The 21,918-nt window shown below is 47.0% G+C and overlaps 1 protein-coding gene and 1 long non-coding RNA gene across 6 annotated transcripts in view; one reads left to right on the forward strand and one right to left on the reverse strand.

The window, feature by feature from the left end:
* Positions 1-21,918, forward strand: part of LOC135403571 (uncharacterized) — a 37,735-nt gene that overhangs the window by 1,514 nt on the left and 14,303 nt on the right. The window contains exon 2 of the long non-coding RNA XR_010425430.1: positions 20,911-21,014. This is a non-coding gene — a long non-coding RNA (uncharacterized LOC135403571). The remainder of the gene's footprint in view (positions 1-20,910; positions 21,015-21,918) is intronic.
* LOC135403563 (excitatory amino acid transporter 4-like) overlaps positions 637-21,918 on the reverse strand; it is a 35,599-nt gene continuing 14,317 nt past the window's right edge. For 4 of the 5 annotated variants that reach the window (XM_064637700.1, XM_064637699.1, XM_064637697.1 and 1 more), the window contains 9 exons: positions 14,568-14,816; positions 13,596-13,733; positions 12,592-12,796; positions 11,702-11,744; positions 10,790-11,130; positions 8,342-8,575; positions 7,120-7,314; positions 6,559-6,693; positions 5,147-5,510 (listed from right to left, as the gene is read on the reverse strand). In XM_064637700.1, coding sequence (XP_064493770.1) covers positions 5,312-5,510; positions 6,559-6,693; positions 7,120-7,314; positions 8,342-8,575; positions 10,790-11,130; positions 11,702-11,744; positions 12,592-12,796; positions 13,596-13,733; positions 14,568-14,781 — 1,704 coding nt within the window. In that variant the 5' untranslated portion in view covers positions 14,782-14,816 and the 3' untranslated portion in view covers positions 5,147-5,311. Of the gene's footprint in view, positions 2,322-3,017; positions 3,046-5,146; positions 5,511-6,558; positions 6,694-7,119; positions 7,315-8,341; positions 8,576-10,789; positions 11,131-11,701; positions 11,745-12,591; positions 12,797-13,595; positions 13,734-14,567; positions 14,817-21,918 lie in introns of those variants that run through there. The other variant, XM_064637702.1, reaches the window with a different exon arrangement.

Raw genomic sequence — 21,918 nt, forward strand, 5'->3', positions numbered from 1 at the left:
TCATGAGGGCCCCAGTAGCCCGTTTTTCCATCATGTTGAAAGATTAAACGAAATTTGAAGATTCAAAGGACCCTTGAGACTTGTCTCAAGGTGGTATTTGGTGAGAGGACAATGGGCACAAATCGAAAGATAAGTTCTATTTTAACAAAGAAGAGCTTTTTTTACTGTGGGGTTGATTGAATGCTGGAACAGGTTGCCCAGAGAGGGCGTGGAACCTACATCCTCAGAGATGTTCAAAATCCAACCAAAGTCCTGAGCAGCCTTTCCTAGCAGCTTTCACTTTGTGTATATACTATGCCATTAATGCAACATTTTAGTGAGTAATGTAAACCCATTATTGTTTATGCCTCAGAGACCTTTTCCACATAACCTTTTTGTTGGCGTAGATTTTCCAGATGGAAGTATGTGCTGTGTGCTGCACATGAAGCAAGCCTCGTGCAGCCTTGCCAGTTTATGGATATATGCCAAAGATGGCATCAAAGGAAAAGCTTTAGGGAAAGGCCTTGTAAAAATCTGAGAGTAGTATTTGACCCACGACATAAGCACGTGGAGATGATGCTAAAAGTAACACTCCTGACTTTGTAAGGTCACGGTCAGGAGGAAAAATAATAGAAAAAAACCATCATGGAAAAGCACTGTGGAAAAAAATTCCCTTTATTTTTCAAGTATGCAAACTATCTGTATTATCACTGAAACTCACAGCATGAAGAAAAAGCCCTCAGGAATTAACAGAGTCAAACTGCCTGAATGCCATGAACACACTGTACAGGACCGATTTCCAGTTCTTCCTTGGGCACAGCAGAAGGACACACAATGTCATGGACAGATCTGACCCCTGGAATAATGTGCATGTATCACATGCAGATGTAATGTGACACATGGCCTAACTGAAAATCTCTATTCTTCCTGGATTTTCTCTCTTCAAATTAATTTTGAGGAGATGTGTCCTAGTCCAAGAGCTCCTCTTATACACATGCACTGAGATAGCTCTCTGTTTCATCCCAAATTTTGCCTGTCTCTAATCATTAGGAAGAGATCTGTTTGCAAACAGGAGAAACTTGGAAAATTTCTCCAGGTAGAAGCAGCAGGACTGCAGTAAAGAAAAGACTGCATAAGCTCTCAAATATCTGGTAATTTAAAAAGACAGTGGATAAAATGATTTAATACTTTCGATTATCCAGTTTTGAAGGCTGAGTTCATACAAGGTCAACACTGGATTTGGAATGAGTACAAACACTTTTGTATTCTTCACTGAGGTCTGAAAGCCTGCCCCTTGCCAAGACAGATGCAGTGGGGATGGGGGTCTTTGGGATGTGTACAGGGAAGCCAAAGCCAAAGTGGAGAATTTTCTCTATACATTAAGAAGTTCTTGTTACGTCACCAGCAGGTACAAGTCAAAATCAGCACACAGTGAGCTCCTTCCTGGCAAACCTGGCTTTGGATGACTCATTTGTGGAATGAAGTAGAGCAGCCTCTGTTTTTTGTTTTAAGGATGAGATTAGTTGGGTAAATCAAGGTGGGTGAAGTATGCAGCTTTACACAGAGTGAGAGTTTAGTATTGGCTTTCCTGCTTGGATTAGCAACAAAAAAATTGACTCTGTGCATATGTGTGCTTGAACACATGCACTCCTTTCATATATATCTCATATATATATAAAATCTACATATACACAAATTCCTGACAGTACTTTGCTATTCAGGTACTGTAAACAGTCCCAATCATAAACTGGTTAACAACATGAGCAAACACCAGAGCTAAAAAATTATCAACTGGATTCTGAAATTCCCCATGGAAGACTGGTTTGCAGTGTTTGAAAATGAGGCTTCTACCTGTTTGTGCTCCGTTAATCTTGAGTTGAAAGCAGAAATCACAAACAGCAAGGCTCGATGTGTAACAGCTTTGTGGGAACATCAGCAAACGTGGGGGTGCAACGTGGTGTGGAGAGCCCCTTGTCTGACATGTGTGCATGTCTGCTAACAGCAACTGAAAACAGGTTAGACTCCTGCTGAGTTTTATTAAAGTATCATTAGGATCCTTCCAGATAGCTTTTAGAAATGCTCAGGCTGGAGGGACCCTTTGCAGTATCTCTAAACCAGAAAGCACGTGCATATATTGTAAAGCCAGAAGGGACACTTATGATCATCTAGTGTGACTGTCTGTATAACCCAAGCCATAGGACTTCCAAAAATTAATTCCCATTTGAGCTACAGTTCAATCCAACAAGCTTTTCTTCTGATTCATCCTTCAGTTTGCCCTTTATATACAGGAAGTCTCTTCAGGATTAGAATTCATCGTTTTCTTGAAAAGTTGGACAAATAGTCTGAAAAAGACCAAGAAGGAAAACAAAGATGCAGTTAATTGTGGACAAATTGAAATTACTAAGGTAATAATAACCAACTGCACAAACATGGGCTGGGAAATTGCTAGATAGGCAGCAGTTCTGCTTAAAATGATGTAGGAATTATCATGTGTTATCACTGGAGTAAAGTCAACGCTATCGTGCTGTTGTTAAAAAATAAAGCCCTTTATTGGGTTTTATAAGCAGGTCTGTTCTTTATGAAGGTTTAGACTCATGTCAGCTGAGCAGTGTTAATGATAAGCTAGTGCTGTCTTAGCCCACTATGTAAGTATATCTTAAAACTCTGATTAAGAGTGTATCTTAATGCAGTGTATCTTAAAACTCTTTGATTAAGATCCAGTTTTTAGATACAGCCATCTCATCAAAATAAGAGTGTAACCTCACTAAGAGTTAAGATAAGATGAACAGAGTTGAGTTTGCTGTATGTATGCATCAGGGACAGTTCTCCTGATCAGCCAATGCATAGCATGCTGTTAAAGGATGGGAACATGAGTCCAAGATCGAAATCTTAATGTACAGGAAATACTTTTTCCTCGGTTCTCAGCACTAACAAATCTTTCGTTAGATTTTTGTGTCAAATTTTAGTCATTCCACTTCAAGAAAGATGTGGAACAGTGAGGAAAAAGTGCAGAGAAGAAGAACATGAAGGATTATTACCTGTAAGGGTATACGGGGTCTGTTTAGTCTAGAAAGAAGAAAAGCAGACATTATAAAAGTATTCATACAAGATAAAAAAAAAATGCTGCAAAGAGGAGGATAGTGGTTTGTTATCCTGCTCACTTGCCCCCTGCTAGAGTAGATCTCTTGTCAAAATAAGCAACCTGCCTCCCACAGTCAGAAACAACCTGCTGCCTTAGGGTCTGGAGCCAGCACTGCTCAATGGAGCTGCCACACCCTTCTGGTTACCCTGCTCTGCTACCACTCTGTGGTGGTTTGAGACCCCCCAAAATCCACCACTCACTCTCACATGGAAGGGATGCATTTGTGCCTTTCCTTCAGGTTTGAAATAATCGTCCAGCCCATAAAAATAGGATACTCTGCCTACAGGATGTGGAATGTGGCAGCACCTCCATGTAACCCTGCTGTGCCTGAACAATGAAAAAGAGCCTCAGGATCTGGCTTTGAACATCTCAAGCAGTGTGTTTGAGGGAGCTCTGTGGGAGCAGGGGAGGGCAGGTGTGTGGCTGTAGTTGGCAAAGTGGACTCCAGCTGATGCCTCTGAGGTCCTGCTTCCATGAGGTGCACCTCTGAGGGTATGGCTATGGCTAGGGATGAAGAGCATCAGTGTGGAAAGGCAGGGGAAGTGACCCAGCGGGTTGGGAATAATGTGCAGGCCTCAAGTGAAAGCTGCCCAGTTTGGATAGTTTGGCTGTGGGCCAGGAGGCTGCTCACTGCTGTGCCTGAGCTGAGCTGTGCCAAAAGCAGGACAGCTACACTGCAGCAGCCCCCACACTGTGGGTCCTTAACATATTCCTGGTTGTGTCTAGACATTCATCTTCTGGATGTTCATGGACCTGGATATTATGGAGCAAGTCCCAGTGGTCCTGTTCACTGTTGTGGGAGATACCAGCTGTGTTCCTGGCCATGCCAGGGAAGGGGGAGAGAGCATGGGTGAAGCATGTCCCTACTTCTGGCTTTAGCTTCTGAGATGTTTTGGATGTCATTTGGGCTTATGTTCAAGTGTGTTAAACAGAAGCTGAACTCCATTTTGTAGGACCTGAAAGATATATCCTGAATTTATAAGTTTGAGGTCTGGCACACTTGTGCAAAGGCTAAGAAATTATTTGGCTCTGCCTGTAAAAGACAAGGAGCTACAGAAAGACAGAGATTTCAGACTAATCTGAGTTGGAAGGGACCCACAAAGATTGTAGAGTCCAACTCATAAGTGAATGACTCATATGGGAACTGAGCTCACAGACCTTGGTGTTATTAGCACCATGCTCAAACCAACTGAGCTAGAAATATTTGAAAACACATTCTGGAGCAATGTGTCTGAGGGGAAGTCACTTATGAAAATAGCCAAAGATGAGCACAGGAACCATTTCCTTAGGAATCTTGTGATGAGGAGTGAAACTCTTTTCTGAGCAAACCTGTCATTCCTGGCATGGACTGTCCACTCAGCTGCTCAGGTGGGCAAACTGTTCATAAACTTTGCATTTGCCCTTCTTGTTTCACAAGGGGAGAAGAGTTTGCTAAAGAGAAATGAAGTTAACTGTCTTGGCAGAGCTTGGTAGAGGGGAGAGCTGTTTCAGAGACTGAATAATGGATATAATAAATTCTTTAACTGTTTGCTTCTTTTGCAATCCTTTAGCATCTGCCATTGAGGAGAAGCCTATTGATCCCTACTGGTGCTGCCAGCCAGCACAGTAAGCCCTGTCCCTGCTGTATGGTCCCACATTCTTTAGGGCCTGGGCGACTCCAGTATCTGCAGCCAGATGGGTTGCCAGAGGAGCTCTCAAAAAGCATCATCTGCATATCTGTGCAAATACCAGGACTGTGAGCAAGGAGCTCAATGCTAAAAGATTGCCTGGGTGAAGGCACTAAGCAAGTGGAGACTTTGCAGCTGTATCCTGCAGGGCAGAGTCATGGCAGCATTTTGGTGCCAGTCCACAGGTGGTGGTGTTCCCAACCCAGCTGGCCACTTAGTTCAAAAATAGAGGAGCTCCTACTCCAGCTCCTTCACTGAGTCTTCTTTACTCAGGTCTAACTCTTGGACCCCATAAGAATGACTAAATCAGGCTTTTGTGGAGTAAAACTTTCTTTGCAGTTTAATTTTCTCCTCTTTAATGCCAGAGAGAAAGAGGGGAGAAACAGGATCAGGGAAGACTGCGTGTGGCAGAGGGGGGAGAAAAGTGAGTGCCTTGCAGAGTGGGTCTTTCTCTGTCCTCCACTATGGACTTCTGTTTCAAGTTTTGCCTTTTTACAGCATTAGTCTGCACTGCTGCCCGATTTCACAGTGCTGTCTCACTCCTGGGGTGCCTCTGGGTGTCGTTCTGTGGGCAAACCAGGTGGGAGAGCTGTTCTTTCTCCTCTATCCCAGATTTACCAAGGTCGCAGTCCTGTGCATCCAGCTCGTGCCGGGAGAGATGCTCCACAATTCCAGCCCCCAGAGAATCCCCCAGGACATTGGTGGTTGTTCTAAGGCGATCCCTGAAAAATCAGAGAGAAAAACAAAATACGGTTTCATAGTAACAGCTAAGGGATGAAAACAATTCAAAAGCAGTGGGTGCTTTGCTGAAGTTGTGCAATGGAACCACCTAGGGGCAGAGGGGGTGAACACCCACCCTCGGAGGGGACAAGCTGGGCTAATAAGAAGCAGATCCTGAGAGGTGGGATAGTGCTTTTTGTCGGGGCAATGTCCTCCCTTACATAATGGCTCAGGTGTGAAAACCCTCCGGGGAAGTACCAGGACATTCACATGTAAGCCTGAAGGTTTTCATCCCTTCTGATGGGGCAGAATTGGCTCAACTACGCCGATGTGAAAGGCAGCTGCAGTGTCTTAGAAAGTGTCATAAACCATCAAAGACCCCCTCGAAGTGCTCTGTGATCCACAGTGTTACATCAGACAGTGCAAAACTCCCCACTCCAGAGGAGGTACCTGGGCGTTCCCACCTGAACCTGAGCATATTAAACTTTGTGTTTCATGGGCTTCCCCCACCCCTGGTGGATCAAGACTGTGACAACCTCTTTGACCAACAGACATCTAAAGTGCAAAACCCAAGTCTCATTGCTGGACCCACAGGTGGTGACTATATACCTTTCTGTTCTTATCCTTCCTTTCTCCTTCTTTCTTTTCCCTTATACATTTCCCTAAGTGGTTTTTTAAATGCTTTTATATTACAGTAGGTAATAATAACCAAAACAGCTACATACTTGCTTTCCATTGCAACCAAATTGTTCTAAAATTAACCCTACATACATATATTTATAAACACCAATCATTCAGTGTCATTTCACTCTAATGCCATCCCTAGGGATCTGGTAACAAGAACCTGGGTTACCCTTGCCTTCTGGGGTGGGTCATAACTCACGGGCAGAGGGAGATACTGTGCAAAGCTCTCATGGATTTAGGTGTGTTTTAAGCTTAATGGTACAAGTTACTGAGCCTGCTTTTAGCAGAGACAGTAGGAATACAGAGGAGCTCTGTAAGCACTGGCAGGAGTGCACAGCAGGGCATGCTGCTGAGCAAAGAACTTACAGAAACCAGTCCACAGCGATGATCAGTGTGATGTCCTCAGTAGGCAGCCCCACTGATGTCAGCACTATAACCATTGTCACCAGTCCTGCCTGGGGAATCCCTGCAGCTCCGATGCTGGCTGCTGTGGCAGTGATGCTGGAGGGAACAGGAAAGCACAGCTATCAGCAAAGGGAAGAAAAGAGGTGGTCACATTTGCAGAAATGTCAGGAAGTAGCTCAAACTCATCACCTACAAAACACCTTGGCAGTCCTTCTGCCCTGGTCACTGAGCAGGATGGTGACACAGGGGACATCAACACCACGTCAGACTGCCCTTGCCAGGCACCTTCTCATGACAGACTGCACCCAACAGCTTCTCCTAATACCTGGGCATGCAAGAAGGGCTCAAGTGGAGCCTCAAAGATGTGGTGCCCAAATCATATGTACTTTGACACTTGGAGCTGTAGTATAACCCCTCTTTCCCATACTTTTTTTTTCCTTATTGCATAGCAAAAGAGAAACCTTATCACACTTGAGATAAGCCAACAAAACCGAAGCCCTTCCTGTAGTTCCAAAAAGTCACCTTATTGTGATGATTTGCCCAAAGTCAAGCTCGTAGTTGTTGACCTGTGCAATGAAGATTGCTGCGAGGGCCTCGTACAGAGCAGTGCCATCCATGTTAATTGTGGCTCCCACAGGCAGCACGAACCTCGTGATGCGCCTGTCCACACCATTATTTTGTTCCAGGCACCTGAAGGTGATGGGCAGAGTAGCTGAGCTGAAAGGAATTTACAAAACAACATGAATTGTGTATGCTGACTTTGGAAGAAGGACTAAGCCTCTGCCTGGTTTATGACCTTACCCACCTGCTTTTTCACCCTGCCATGTGAGCCAGAGGCCAGAAGCTGCTAGAAGAAAGAACAGTCTAAGCAAGGCTTCCTCAGATATGATGCACACTGCAGTTGCACACTCAGACATGGCTTTCCTCAGGGGGTGGGACAGTCTGTGTAACCCTGAGCTGATGATGCTGGTATAATGCCAAAGGAAGGTGATGCTGGGGCATTCAGAGTACATAGGACAGAGCTGCAAGACCAAAACTCCTTTTCCAGCTATTAAAAAAAAACTTGAGCCCTTTCTCACCCCTCTCAATCTATAAGACAAGAATGACCCATGTGTGAGAACAAACCTTGCAGAGAAAGCAGAGAATTGTTCCTGAAAGAGAACATGAGCAGGAAAAGTGCTGTGTGTTTTGGTGTGAGAATGTATGTGGAAGAGACTGCTCCGTGCTTGCCAGGAAATTAATACAACAAGAAACACAGCACTTAGTGAAACAACAGCTACCTACAGTCCCTTTGCTTTGGCTGTGTGACATGGCAGTGAGAGTCACTGAACAGACTGGTGTTGATGCCTCTGTGCAGTTTAATGCCAGCTGCACACAGTCTGTGTGCCTGGGAGAGAGAGCTGTGAACTGTGCACGAGCACACGCGTGTGAGAGGTGTGTGCCTGTGCAATGCTGTGATTCAGTGGGATTTGATATCTGTCCTGAGCATTTCAGTGCTGTAAGCAAAGTCCTTACCCCTATGTTTGGTAAGGAGGAATATGGGCCATTCACTGGGGGTCAGAGCTGTCCGTGTCATTAGGGCTCCTGAGCAGGAGAGTGGGAATCTTTCCACTCCCAAATGAGTTTGGCTGCTCCAGTGCCAGTGCTAGGAATTGTGAGACCACAGTGCTGCACTGAGAGCAATGGAGTGCTGACTCATAGCATCCACACCAGCCCCACCCCTACTCCTACCTAGCTGTCATACCTGGAGGAGGTGCCCAGGGCTGTGATGAGGGCCTGCAGGAGCCCTGCAATGAATACCCAGGGGTTTCGGTGGGTGACGATGAAGTAGAGCAGGGGCAGAATGCAGATGGCATGGATGAGGAGTCCCACGATGACAGTGAGCGTGTACATCCCCAGCTGGCCTCCCATCACTGCTAGGTCATCCATCTCCAGGATTTTGCCAGCAATTAAAAACATGATCCCAACTGGAGCATACCTGTGGCAGAAACACAAGCCCCATGATTAGAAGCGGCTCCCACACTTTCACACCAGCTTCAACACATGCTGCCTGGACAAATCCCCAGTAAGCCAGCACACTAGATTTGCTCACTGAGCCTAATTGCTTGATGATACCCTAGAATCCTGGAGAGAGCTGGGACTTGTTCACCACATGGTCCAAAAACAGCTCTTGTTGCACAGCTGGGGACTCCAGCACTCTGTCACATGCACAGCTTGGGCACTGGTGGAGTTTTCCTCCTCCCTTTGGGTTCCCTAACTTGTTTCTACAACACTTCTTGCAGAATTGATAGGGGAGATTATGTAGAGAAGCCTTCAGAGTCCCTTTCCTTCCTAACAGATCTTGGGCTGAGAGTATTTTTTTTACTGAGAAGCACAGGAAAGTACAGGAGAAACAGGGAACCAGGGAGTAAAAGCTGGAGTGTCCTGTAGGCTCTGGGCTATCAGCCTTGCTGTCTTCAGATGTTCACACTTAGGGAATAGGAACACATAGGGATTCCAGATCTGGTGTAAGAAGCACTTGGCACGCCAACACCTGTAAAAGCAACCATGGCTCATAAAAAAACCTCGTTTTGAAGTACACTGCTATCCTTTCCATTCTTCAGGGCTTTTTCCCCCTCCATAACAGTGCATCTCACAAGCAGCAGTGAGGCTCCACAGAAAGGAAGTCGTAAGACAGACATGGAGAAAATCATGGGCACTAATATAACAACTGGACCAGAGAAAATCCCAGATCCATGGCCACTCCTCTCAGGGCTGGGCCTCTGCAGCTCAAGAGCTCACATGCAATTCATGCACAAGGCTCAGAGGTCCACATGCCAAACTCCAACTTAGCCTGGGAGGTTTGGAAAAGTTTCAGGAAAGGATTTCATGAATATTTCATTTCCTCTCACCATCCTTGGCTTCAGCCAGTGACCAGATCTTCCCAGGAAAAACAGGCTCCTGGGAGATGATCTGCAGACTGTGGCTTCAGGAAGGAGTGCTGGACTGTAGCTGACAGTCCTGCCTCCCATACCAGCAGGATTTTATAAGTCAGGAGGTCTCTCCAGACACTCCCTGCTGTATGTGCACAGGCAGTGTCCCAAGTGTAAGCAATGTTCTATATATCAACACCTTGCCTTCCTTCATCTAAGGGGAGCTTGAAGGAGCAGTGTTGAAGGTCTCTGGAGTTGTGTGCAGGTCTACTTGTTCTGCTCATGCTCTCCCTTCTATGCCCTTAGGCAACTCTTATCTCTTCTTAGGAAGGAAAAGCCTCAAGTTCTGGCTCAGACATGGAGTAAAAGATCCCAGGGGGGTTGGGGCTTCCCAACACTCTGCTATGAGCTCAGGGATGTTCTTCCCCTTTGTACCTTTTTGTGTAAGGCCTGTCGCCCTGTGCTCAGGGTTTTGCTCTGAGATATAAGACTGTAAGACCAAGGAATCTAAAGTGATATAAAATGGGAGAGGGTGTGGGGCTGACAGCTCCCTTCCCTGTCAGACACGTGCAGGTATTCTGCCAGACCTGCATCTCTCCTGTTTTGCAGTACCTAACACAACCTTGAGCCCTAGAGGGATAAAGAGCTCAAAATAACAGGATTTGGTAAAATGCTGCCTTCGAGAGAAGACTTGTCTCAGCAATGCCTTGCTTGTCTGGACCATGTGTCACAGGGAGCCTTACACAGAAAGGAACAAGCTGAGTTCTAGAGGAATTGGGATCTGGGAGACCTCAAACAGAAAGGCAGTAACTTTAAGCTGATCCTCTCAACCCAGCTCAGCTCTCAGAGCTTTGCATACAGCTGCCACCCCAAAAGCACGAAAGTAGCAATAGGTTTCTGTGGTTCATAGCTAAGTCAGACTCCTGGAACACAGCTGGAAGGGAAGCTTTTGGTGGGAAAGCCTCACACCCTACCCCTGTTAGTAAGGCTAAGAGATCTTCCACTCCAGCTCTCTGGTCTTCCAAGGATGTTTCCAGCAGCCTCAAGAAAAGCAAGTCCTGCTGTATCTGATATTTCTAAGGTAAAAACAAAAAGAACAGGAAATGAAATGTGAACAAATATCCCATCCAGACTTTTCCCTCCAGCCTGATGGAGCCAAAGGAGATTCTGTGCCCATCTGCTTTTCCTGTGCATGGCATCCTTAAAGCTACCCCACTTCTCATCGTGTCAGTGGAAACTGCACCTGCAGACCTCCTGCTCCAACCGGCCGTGCTCCTCACCAGATGATAATGGCCACCAGCCTCATGATGGCTTCGTTGAGGCAGTTAAAGAACTCCCGCAGGGCCCGTCCCTTCTGCTTCATGCTGCCGATCATCAAACCGAAGCACATGGAGAACACTACCAGCCCCAGTGCGTTCACCCCATTGGCTGAGCCCGGGATGGGAATGACTTCTTCAAAGGTCAGCACCTCGGAGATGGTCCCCAGGGCTTGAGTGACGTTCTCCAGGATGCTGGTGAAGTTCTCGGGCGCGGGGATCTGGGTGGTGGTGACACCTGCTGTGGCATTGCTGCTGTGGAGGATGGTCCTGGTGAAGACCCTGGTGCTGTACTGCGTCTTGTACTGAAAAGACACAGATTGTCAGATGCACTCACAGGCCCTAGTTCAGAAGCTCGGGACACATGCTAGGCTCTTGCATCCCTTCCTAAAGTAAGGAGAGTACTGCAACTTGCTGTGTGGGAAATTTGATCTGTGTGGGAAATTTGCCTCGCCTGTTCCCAAGCTCCTCAGGGTAGTACTTTCACCAGAAGGTTTAGAAATTTCATAGAGCCAAAGTTCAAAAGAGACCACTAGAGCATCTCATGTTGCTAGGACTGAGATGTTTGGCTTCTCTGATCACCCTTTGTGCTGCTTCCAAGGGTGCTGGCATTACAGAAGAGACAAATCCTTAGGGGAATCTGCTCCATTTCACTGCCAGTCCAAGCCTGCTACCAGAGATCATGCAAACCCTTTCTGCCTCTGTGGGATGGGATGCAAGTTGAAGCCCCCAGCTACATACAGCTTGAAAATCTTGCAGACTAATGACTGCAGCAGTCAGACCCAGGGAAGCAATTGCTATTCCATCCCTCAGAGAAGAGGGTAGGACCATGGCTAGGGCACAGGGTGCAAAGATAGACCAGGGGAGATTCCATACCTGTTTGAAGCAGGCTTCTACCAGGTTGGGTGGGAACATATTCCTGCAGTAGATAAAACAAGGAAAGAGTTATTGTTGAACTGGGAAGAAAACATGGGCTTCCTGGCCAACTTGTTTGTCCTGGAGCAGTGTCTGAGGTCACAACTGTCACAATGTCTGCTCAAGCCCTTTCTGTCTGAATGACAGAAGAAAGGAATATGCTGATCTGAGTGCAGCACCTCTTGCATCATGTCAGACTCCTGCTGCATCTTTTCAGACTCCAGAAGGTTATTCAGATATGTGGAAAGAGACTACACACTGGGACGTAGGTACATTGTAAGAGCATCATCAAACCCAACTGAAGCTTGAAACAATACCATATTACAGTGTTTCATAAACTGCCTTGCTCTCAGCCTCACCTCTACAACTGTCATTTGAGCTCTCTGTTATCTTGTACCTCAGAAACATGGCTCCATACCACTTGAGATGGTACAACTTTGCAATTCACTGTGTAAGGTCACAGCAAGGGAGGGAGGGACAATGTCTTGGGAACCATTTCCTTGATCTCCTTTGGTCACTGAAGATGGGTATTTGGACTAGCCTTTGCTGGGTGAATTCCTGACAGGCATGCAGCCACTGCTGGTTTTCATTGCTTGTTTTGCTGAGCATACCTTGGCCTCTTGCATTAAGACTCTAGCAGAAGGGCTGGACTCCAAGCCAAGCACTCAACCTCTGAGTGGTAAAGCCAGTTAACTAGAGTAAGCTATGAGTAGTAGGCTGGCCAAGACTCAACCATTAACCTCTTTCCCTAAGACTGTATGCCTAAAGCTGTGACACTTCAAAAGGACATTGCGTGGAGGAATGTAATCTCACTGATACAGTCTCAACACGAGACCATCCTGTTCACCTACCTCACCAAGTCCATGAAGGCATCCGTGGTCTGCACCTGCTCAATTCTGCCTTCTCGGTGGAGCTTGTCCTTGGATCCTTTTCCTGGGTGGATGATGATCACCATGAGGATGCCAATGAAGACTGCTATGACTGTGGTCACCATGTAGTAGACAATGGCACGCATCCCCATCTTCCCTGAGACTCTGCTATCCAGGGAGGCCATTCCTGCGGTGTCACACAGAGAGAGACAAGGTGAGCAAGTCTGTTGTCTTAGAGAGAAGGGGGAAGCCTGAGGAAGATTCAAAGGGTGCAAGGCACATGCATGAGTTGGGCAGGGAGCTAGGGTCTCTAGGAAGCACAGCATACAGGGGGCAGACTTTGGAGTTCCAGGGTGATGTGGATACGGGAGGATGTGGCTTGTGGTCATGAAGGAGCATAACAGTGGTGGGTCTTAGGCTGCATTTGGGAGTGTAGCAATTTTCTTCAAAAGCTCTCAGGAGGAAAATAATCCCCTCCTGATACATTGGGCCTTTCAGTCCCTAAGGGTGGGATGTTTCAGGAGGTGGAATGCCTTTCAGTCCCTCCTGCTGTCTGAAAGCTTGGCTGGCTGGCATGTCTTCAGTGAGGATCTGGGTGAAACAAGCCCTCCAGCTGGTGATCAACCTCAGTCCTTTTGGACTGACACAAACTAACCTTCTCTAGGCTGGAGGAAACCTGAAGCTGACTGGGGCAACAAACTTGACATTTGAAGTTACATGGGATGAAATCCTTGTTACTGCTCAAGCACTGGGCATTGGAACCACTGTGTTGTGTTCTCCCCACTCTTCTGAGAAAGCACAAGGCCTTCTGCTCCTCTGCCCTACTCCTGAGCCAGCAGGGGGATGAATGTGGGTCATGTTCACTGTGGTTAGCCAAGCTAATCCAAGCACCTCCAGCTGGGGCACAAAGGGGCACTCCAACAACAGCTGCCATCTGTCTTTGCTGACCATTGCCTGGGCTGAAAGGAGCAGAAAGCACTTCTCACCTGTAATCAAGCTGGAGACAATAAGAGGAAGAACCAACATCTGGAGCATACGCATCAACAGCTCACCAGGGAAGGAGAAATACTTGATCTGGCGATAGGTCAGCTGGTAGGGCCGGAGGGAGAACGCCAGGATAATCCCTGTGGATCAGCAAGGGATGAGAATGGAAATGGGACAATGTGATCCAGTGGTCTGTCCCTCAGTCCTACAGCGTGGCTTTTCTCTTTCTCATCTCCTTTCAGCTCCCCCTCTCCCCAAAGGAACAAATGCTCATTTTCTAAAAGGCTATGATCCAGTTTTTACTGTATGCTCTCTCTCCCTCTGACATATTTATGTGCACAGCAGCCTTGTGCTAAACCACAGGTCTCCTTATTCCTTCTCTGTTCCTCTTCTGGGGTCTGTTCCTGGGAAACTCATGAACACAAAATGCTAAACTGTGACTACACAGTTCAGAGTCTTTGTCCATTCACCTCTTAAAGCTGAGTTCAGCCAGTGAGTTAGAGATATATAGCTGGATGAAAAGCTAGGGACAACCTGCTATCTGCTGAGCAGATTTGCTGTGCATTGTGTCACGGCCCCTCACGTCAGTTCTGGTCCTGTCAGGCTAAAGGGATGACTCTGAAGACCCCTTGTGCCTGCAGCTGCACTCACAAGATGCCTCTGAAGAAACCTGGATGATTTTTATAAGGATTGGTTGAGCTGGATCATCAAACCCTTTCTGTTGTTGACTGTTCCTACACTGCAGCCAGAAAGGATAAACAAGGACTCCCTCCTGCACACACACCCTCTGCGGGGTCTGTTTTTCTTGCACACAGAGGCACTCGCTTTGTGCTGATGTGGACAGCACTTTGAGCTGCCAGCTCACAACTTCCCCTCCCCACCCAAATCGCTACAACAAAACAAAACCTTTGTAGAATAAACAGACATTCCCCCACGTTCACAAACAGCGCCTGGTGCTGCCGGCAGCTCCGTACCCAGCAGGACGGCGGCGATGGTGAAGAGGACGAAGGCGTTTCTCCTGAAGAAGCTCTTGGCGCTCTGGGCAGTGATGCTGTGCATGCGCTTCTTGGCCCGCGCCGCTCGCTTCTGCACGGCCTGGCGGAGCCGCCGCACCCGGCTCTCGGCGTGGAGCCGCTTGGCTGCATCCTCGTTGAGGAACAGGCTGTTGACGTGGCTCTGCTCGCTCATGGCCAGCACGGCTGCTCAGTCCCCCAGGTACAGCTCTGCCGGGCAGCGAGAAGGACAGGCAGGAAAGCATAAGTCACTGCACACCTTCCCTTCATCTTTAGGTCATTTCCCTTGGCCCTGAGCACATTTATTTAGAGCTGATTCTCAGCCTTGGCCATATTGATCAACATAACTGGTCTACTGTGGCCTCCAACCGGGAGGTCTGGAGACACACCATCTATAACACTGCCGTTTCCTTTGAGAAAGCACGCAGGGTCACTCTTGAGGAGAAAAGACAGCGCAGAAAGAATCGTGTCTTGCAGAATATTCCACCTAAGGAGTCTTTCTGCTGTGCCTTTTGCAGCCGGACGTGCCTGTCTCGTATTGGCCTTTTTAGCCACCAGCGTGTTTGTAACAAACGTGGGGAGAGCCCTTCCCAAATCTTTGTTTGCAAAGCCTGGCCATGATGATGATGATAAATGCGCTCTCCTCTGCCCATCTGCAAGGAGCAGACCTCATGGAAAGCATCTAAAGGGCTGCCAGGGTCTTGTCACTACTGCTCTGGTGCCTCTAGAAAAGCTCTGGCTACTGTAGCCCCCAGCCTGCGCTGAGAAGTGGCTTGTGGTGGGCTGGGCAGCCAGAAAGGGCTCCACAGCCACCCAGGCTTTTCATCAGTTTGGACAGGAATGTATTTTTATCACCTGGCAATAAACCCCTTTCCTGTACACAAACTCTTCCAAACAAAACCAAGCAGCAAACATTTCTGACATACCTCCTAGGTGGACAGGCCCCTACCAGAACAGCTTTTCCCATGGCAGTGAGTGGCACTGGCTGTTTCTGTAGAAAGGAACAGAATCCCTTTGCCTTCTGTGGAGCCTGAGGATAAGACTTTATTTACTGATTTTCCTTATAAACATAACAAGACTTTCAAGTAGTGTCTCTTGTCAAACTCCACTGAGGGGGTTAACTCTTGTCTTGTCCTCACAAATACTAAGATTGAAATCAAACCTACTCCAAAGGGGTAAATGAAGAACCAATTCTGCTCCATTACCAACTGGCTGCAAGGCCTGGAGCAATCTACTGTACTTTATCCATTCATTTTTTACTATTATTCCTATATTCTTCAGAACAAAAGAACAAGGGGGCTACAGAGGCAAACCAGTCTCCTCTGGAGTGCTAGAAGGCACCAACCCAACAGTTCTTATCATAAGGGAGACTATTGACTGACTGTGCAGGTTCCATTTTCCTTCTGTCACTGGGCCTTGACAGACGCAAGGTCTCAAAATGATTCTTCTTCCCAGAAGTTTGCAAAGATAATACAGGCCTACATGAAACCAAAGGAGAACAAAGTCACCTTAGCACATCAGCAAGTGCTGGAAGGCCTGTCTTTGGTGTTCTAAATCAAATAAGAGCTACTCCATTTGTAATCCTAAATTTAAATCAAAGAAACCCTCACAACTGAGACTATATTCTCTATAAAATACACATATAGTGTCTTCCATCCGGACCCAGATAAATGCCCATCATGACCTGAAGACACTGCCTTAAAGAGGAGCTGCTTCATAGTACAGATTGCAAAGTCATTTCCACAGAAGGTGGAGGAAAACCTCCATTCTGAGAGAAGGTTTGTTTGCACAGATGCTGATGCCTCCGTGAGGTTCAGAGCAGCAGTGGCCCAGCCAAGTCACTCTAAGCCCTCCCAAGGCTGAGCTTTGCCACTGGCAAAGATTCTGGGCATTTGCTATGGGAACCTTTCAGTGCTTCTGTGGTCATCCCACCTTTTGGATCAACAAACAGCATTCTGTAGATTTTGATCCACTCATTCCAGCTTGATCACACACTCCCTTCCTTACTACACCACCCCCCTTCTATCTGTTGATGGAGACAATACACACCAGACTGCATGAAAACTTTGCCTGTGTTCCTTCTTTTCACTGCCAGTCCTGTTTTTCACAGCTACCCATAAAAAAAATGAACTGCAAAGTACATATTCTTTCCATTAATTGAGTTCATGCCTCCTGAACTCAACAGTAGCTTAAGGAACAACAGATTCAATCCCCTGTGTCCCAGAATGGACTTGTATTATTTATTCAGTAGCCACCCAAATACAGAGTTGGACAAAAAACATTATTGGCTGTCAGGTTCCAAAGACCCAGGACTTTCACACATCTTGTATCCTCTTGTCTTGCCAGTTACTGACATCACCAACCCTACAAGGAAGAGGACACCTCTCAGATCTCACTCTTTTCATTCAGATAATCCCTTTTGTCATCAACCTTATCTACTTTTCTCTAGAAGTCTGTCCCAGAGCTTACTGCCCTTATAATGAAATAAGTAATTGTCTGCACAGTCAGCAGCTGGAGGGATACAAAATTATAGAACATTCCAGTTGGGAGGGACCTACAAGGATCACCTCATCCAACTTCCTGACCCTCTCAGGGCTGACCAAAAGTTGTTGCAAAGGCCACTGTCCAAATACCTCTTAAACACTGACAGGCCTGGGCCATCGACTGCCTCTTAAGGAAGCCTTTTCTAGGGTTTGACCACCCTGTCCATAAAGAAACTACAGAATCACAGAGTAGTTGGGATTGGAAGTGACCTCTGGAGATCATCCAGTCCAACTCCTCCAAGGCAGGGTCACCCAGAGCAGGTGACGCAATAATGTGCCCAGGTGGGTTTGGAATATCTCCAGAGAGGGAGACCCCATGACCTCCCTGGGCAGCCTGTTCCAGTGCTCTGGCACCCTCAATGTAAAGAAGTTCTTCACCCTCACATTGAGGTGGAACTTCTTGTGGTTTAGTTTCTGGCTGTTACCTTTTGTCCTGTTGCTTGGGCATTCAAATGCTTCCTAATGTCCTGTCTGACCCTCCCCTGACACAGCTTTGAACCATTCCCAGTTGTGCTGTCCCTGAATCCCAGGAAGAAGAGCCCAGCACCTCCCTCTCCACATGCCCTCCTCAGGAAGCTGCAGACTTCACCCCTCAGCCTCCTTTTCTCTGAAGGAGACAAGCCCAGACCTCTCAGGATCCTCACAGGATGTGTCTTCCAGCCCTTCACCAGGAGGTTCACCCTCCATTCCCCTCCTCTGGACACATTTGAGGACCTTCACATCCTTCTTCAGTGTTGGGGCTCAGCCCTGCACACAGTGGTGCAGGTGAGGCCACACCAATGCTGACCAGTGCAGGATAATCCCCTCCCTGGACTGGCTGGTCGTGCTTTGATGCCCCCAGCGTGAGATTTGCCCTCTCAGCTGCCTGGGCACCCTGCTCACTCCTCTTAAGCCTGCTGCTGATCAGCACCCCCAGGTCCCTTTCTGCAGGGCTGCTCTCCAGCCACTCCTCTCCCAATCTAGACTTGCACCACCATCGCTTTATCAACTGGGTGTGTGACCTCATCCTAGAAGGAGATCAAACTGGTTAAAGAGGACTTTTCCTCTCTGAACACATGTTGACTGGTTAATGATTGCATTATTCTTTAAATGCTTTTCAGTAGTTCTCAGTATGACCTTCTCCATAATTTTTCTAGAAGCTGAGGTTAGATTCACAGGGCTGGAGTTAGTCCCTTCTGTCTCCCCTCACACCTTTCTTGTGGATTGGAACAGCATTGGCTTGCCTCCAGTCAGCAGAGATGCAGTGCAGCTTCCTGCAGCAGAACAGATTACCACCCAAGAGCAGAACCACCAAAGAAAGTTTTAAACCTCAGACACTCTTTTTCTTACTCCCAAACCACTCACTCTTCATCAAACAACCCAACACACCTTGGTAAGGTGCAGTGCTGCCTTGCTTCAATGTGCAAAGCTCCAAATTCTTTAGTGAAGTGAAAAGTCACATTGATGGCTCTGAAATCACCCACCGCAGACTTGCTACACACAAAACAGAGCTCCCACTTGCTGTGACGACCTGAGGAGACCCATGTGGATCCAGGAGTATGGAAAAATGGGCTCCCTCTCCTCCAATCCTTGCCTTTCTCGGAGCTGGACCATACCACAGCAACAGCACAAACTCCTGTACAGGGAAGGTGGGGGTAGAACCTACAGATATAAAGGGACTCACCTGCTCTTTTCTCCAGATATCTCCCCATCCACATGCACTGGAAAATGTACTTTTGTGGGAACAAAATGAAATTTCTGTATTGATATGGGGAAATGCTGGATTAATAATTAGATTCCCTGTTCCACCATGTGCTCAGCAGCCTTCTCAGAGCAAAACTCACTGCACAGAGGGAACTCCCTGGCAGATCTTACTCCTGTGATGTCCCCACCCTCTTGCTAACTCGCTCCCTTTCTCTATCTGCATATTTTGCAATAGAGAGGCCCCCTCCACAGCACTTTCCCTCTGCATCTCTGGATTTGTTTATCTATTGCATCAGCTGGAAGTTCTCAGGCTGTTGCAGTCAGTCATCAGAGTACTCTTGTCAATGGCTTGGATTTTTCTTCTTGTGAGGAAGAAGGTGGCTTTGCCCTCTTGGTGCAGGTTGTTCTATCCATGGCTGCTCCTCCAGGCTCCACTCAGCCAGGAACACTGAGATATTTGAGAGCATTTTTGGAGGTTCAACGAGGGGGCATAGGGTATTTTGCAAGAAACTTCAGTGTTGCAAAACTAATGCCTAGTTCCTGGCAGTGAGGTTTCACATAAACAGTGGAATTTTGGCTATTTTAGGGGCATCAGTCAGAAGACAGTGAAAGTGAAAAATGAGGAAGGAAGAGTACTGGCACTACATTTTGTCCTGCTTTTTGCAGATTTTTCTGTGGTTATCTTCCCATCTAAACCAGGGAGTTTTCCAATATGGGGGGAGGAGGGCAATAGAGCATAAGGACCTATAAAGAGCTAGAAAGCAGGAAATCTCTGAATCTCTGAGATGTATCTGTTCCAGTTTGTCCTGGACATTGAAGAACACCTGTCCTCTTTATGCCTTGTCCCTGCTAAAGCAGCCAACATCAGAAAAGCTGACACCATCCAGTGTGCAGCACCTTTCCATGAGCACATTTTAAAGACAGAAGGTATTAAAATCCTGGTTGAGGGGAGATGGGAGCTGGGCATGGCACAATCCCAGGGCTGGAGGGCTGAGTGCAGGAGCATCAGGGCAGGTTTGCATCTGCTTCTCACACATTGCATCATTTTGGCCCCACAAAGTTCCACGCTTAGAATCTGAGAGTAAAATATTCCACGCAGCAGAGAAACATCTTGAAACTGTATCTTGTATGTGTGCTTTGACTACAGACTCTGGAAAAACACACATCTCTGTCCGTGCCCCTCTCCTGGAGAAAAGGCCAGCTTATTAAAATGGAGAACTAGGGAGAAAAGGAGAAGTAAAAGGCAATCTTCAAATGCATCTAATTGAAGAAAAACCCACATCACTAAAGATATAACCTCAGTGTCAGATCAGCCAGAGTTTTTAAAAATCTTTTATCAAGGATCATGTATGAAAGGTTTTTAAAGGAGTGTATATACCATGGGATGAAAGAGGAGATCCTTTTGTCAGCACTGGTTGTGGTGACAGTCCACCAACAGAGATTTCAGTTGTGAGGTCCAAAAAGAAACTGTGCAGAGGGCTGAGCTGTTCATCTGCTCACAACTGAGTGGAAGGATGATCTGCTCTGTCAATAAGGGAAAAGCAGTAAACATAGAAAGAAAAACTCTTAATTGTACACTCCAGTGACTCAAAAAGATACTGGAAAGATCACAGAAAAGCACAGGCTGACAGAAAAACAGTACTAGGAATTACTGTGGGACAAATTAGGGGATAGAAAATATAGAGCATGCTCCACCCCTGAGAGGATGAGTGGCAGCTGGGACAGAGTTAATTTATTTCCTAGTAGTTGGAACAGTGCTGTGTTTGGAATTTAGGGTGAAAGTAATCTCAGACTTTGTCTTGTGATAAAGTGTCCAGGCATGAATTGCATGAATTCCCATAATTGTGGGAATTATACAGCTTTCATGTTGCAACATCAAATGCTCAAGACTGTGGAGATTTTTCAGTTCTCAGAAACCCATATGCACATCTTGAATATTGCTACATCAGAACAACAAAAAACTGAAATTGTTGGGGCAAATTTTAAGCTGTTTGCTGAGGAAATTTTGCATTTAACTCAGATTCTAGGAAAGCTGCTGTGAAAGTCTTCAATTTCTTCTTACTTTGTTTTTTGTGCAGGTTGAGCTACAGAAAAAAACCCAGCCAAGTCTGATTTTATAAAGCTGCCATCGCTGAAATGTTCCTGCACTCAGTTATTCAAACAGCAGCTCAAGAGGCAGGCTGTAAGTATTTCTAATTTTTTTTCATGTGGTGAAAGGTTTTGCACTGTCTGTAATGAGGTGATTTGTGTCCATGGGAGCTCACAAGCAAGCTTCTCCTTGAGCCCTGCAAGTGCCAGGCTGCCAGCAGAGGTGAAAGGGAGACTTTGCTCAGGAATTTATGGGTCAGGAATCAAGTCTGTGCACTGGGCAGGCAGATACACTCTGTGCCTACCTGTGCCATGGTGCTGGGGCAGCCCTGCAGAGCCCCAGGGGAGTGGTGCCTGTCCCTGGGCAGTGTTGGTGCAGTGCAGAGCCCAGTGCTGTGCAGCTGCCTCTGGAGGCAGGAGCTGGAGGAGCTGGAGGAGGTGGGCTGTGTCTGCACATGCAGAGCTACACTGCCAAGAGAGGGCACAGTTTCCTGTGGAAAACATCTCCTCAGAGCCCAGGGCAGTGGTGCTGGCCAGAGGATGTCAGTTCTGTGTGGCAGTGATGTGCTGAATTCTGCTGGGGACAACAGACAGTTCTGCTGCCCACAGAGAACCCATTTCACTGTCATGTTTAGAAACAGAGGGGACAACCTGATGTTTCACGTGAGCTTCTCATGCCTTAGCACACCTTTACAACAGGAGCAGAAACTACACATAGAGAAAAAAATTTACTTCAAGCCTGTGCACATCTCTGCCCTCACTCCAGAGGCAACAGCTCTGGTGTCACAGGGCAGTGAGTGTTCTGAGCATGGGGGGACACTGCAGACATCTCTGGCCTGGTTTTGTCCAGGCCATGGTCAGGGTCAGGCTGTGCTGGGTGAAGAGGAAATACGTTTGACTACTTTACATGGTTCAGAAAAAAGTCAACATCAAACCCAAAAAACAGTGCAGCCTTTTCTTAGTGCCTGCATTCAGTACATCACCCCTGGGACCACAGA

Source organism: Pseudopipra pipra, chromosome 27, assembly GCF_036250125.1.
Source record: "Pseudopipra pipra isolate bDixPip1 chromosome 27, bDixPip1.hap1, whole genome shotgun sequence".
Lineage (NCBI taxonomy): Eukaryota > Metazoa > Chordata > Aves > Passeriformes > Pipridae > Pseudopipra > Pseudopipra pipra.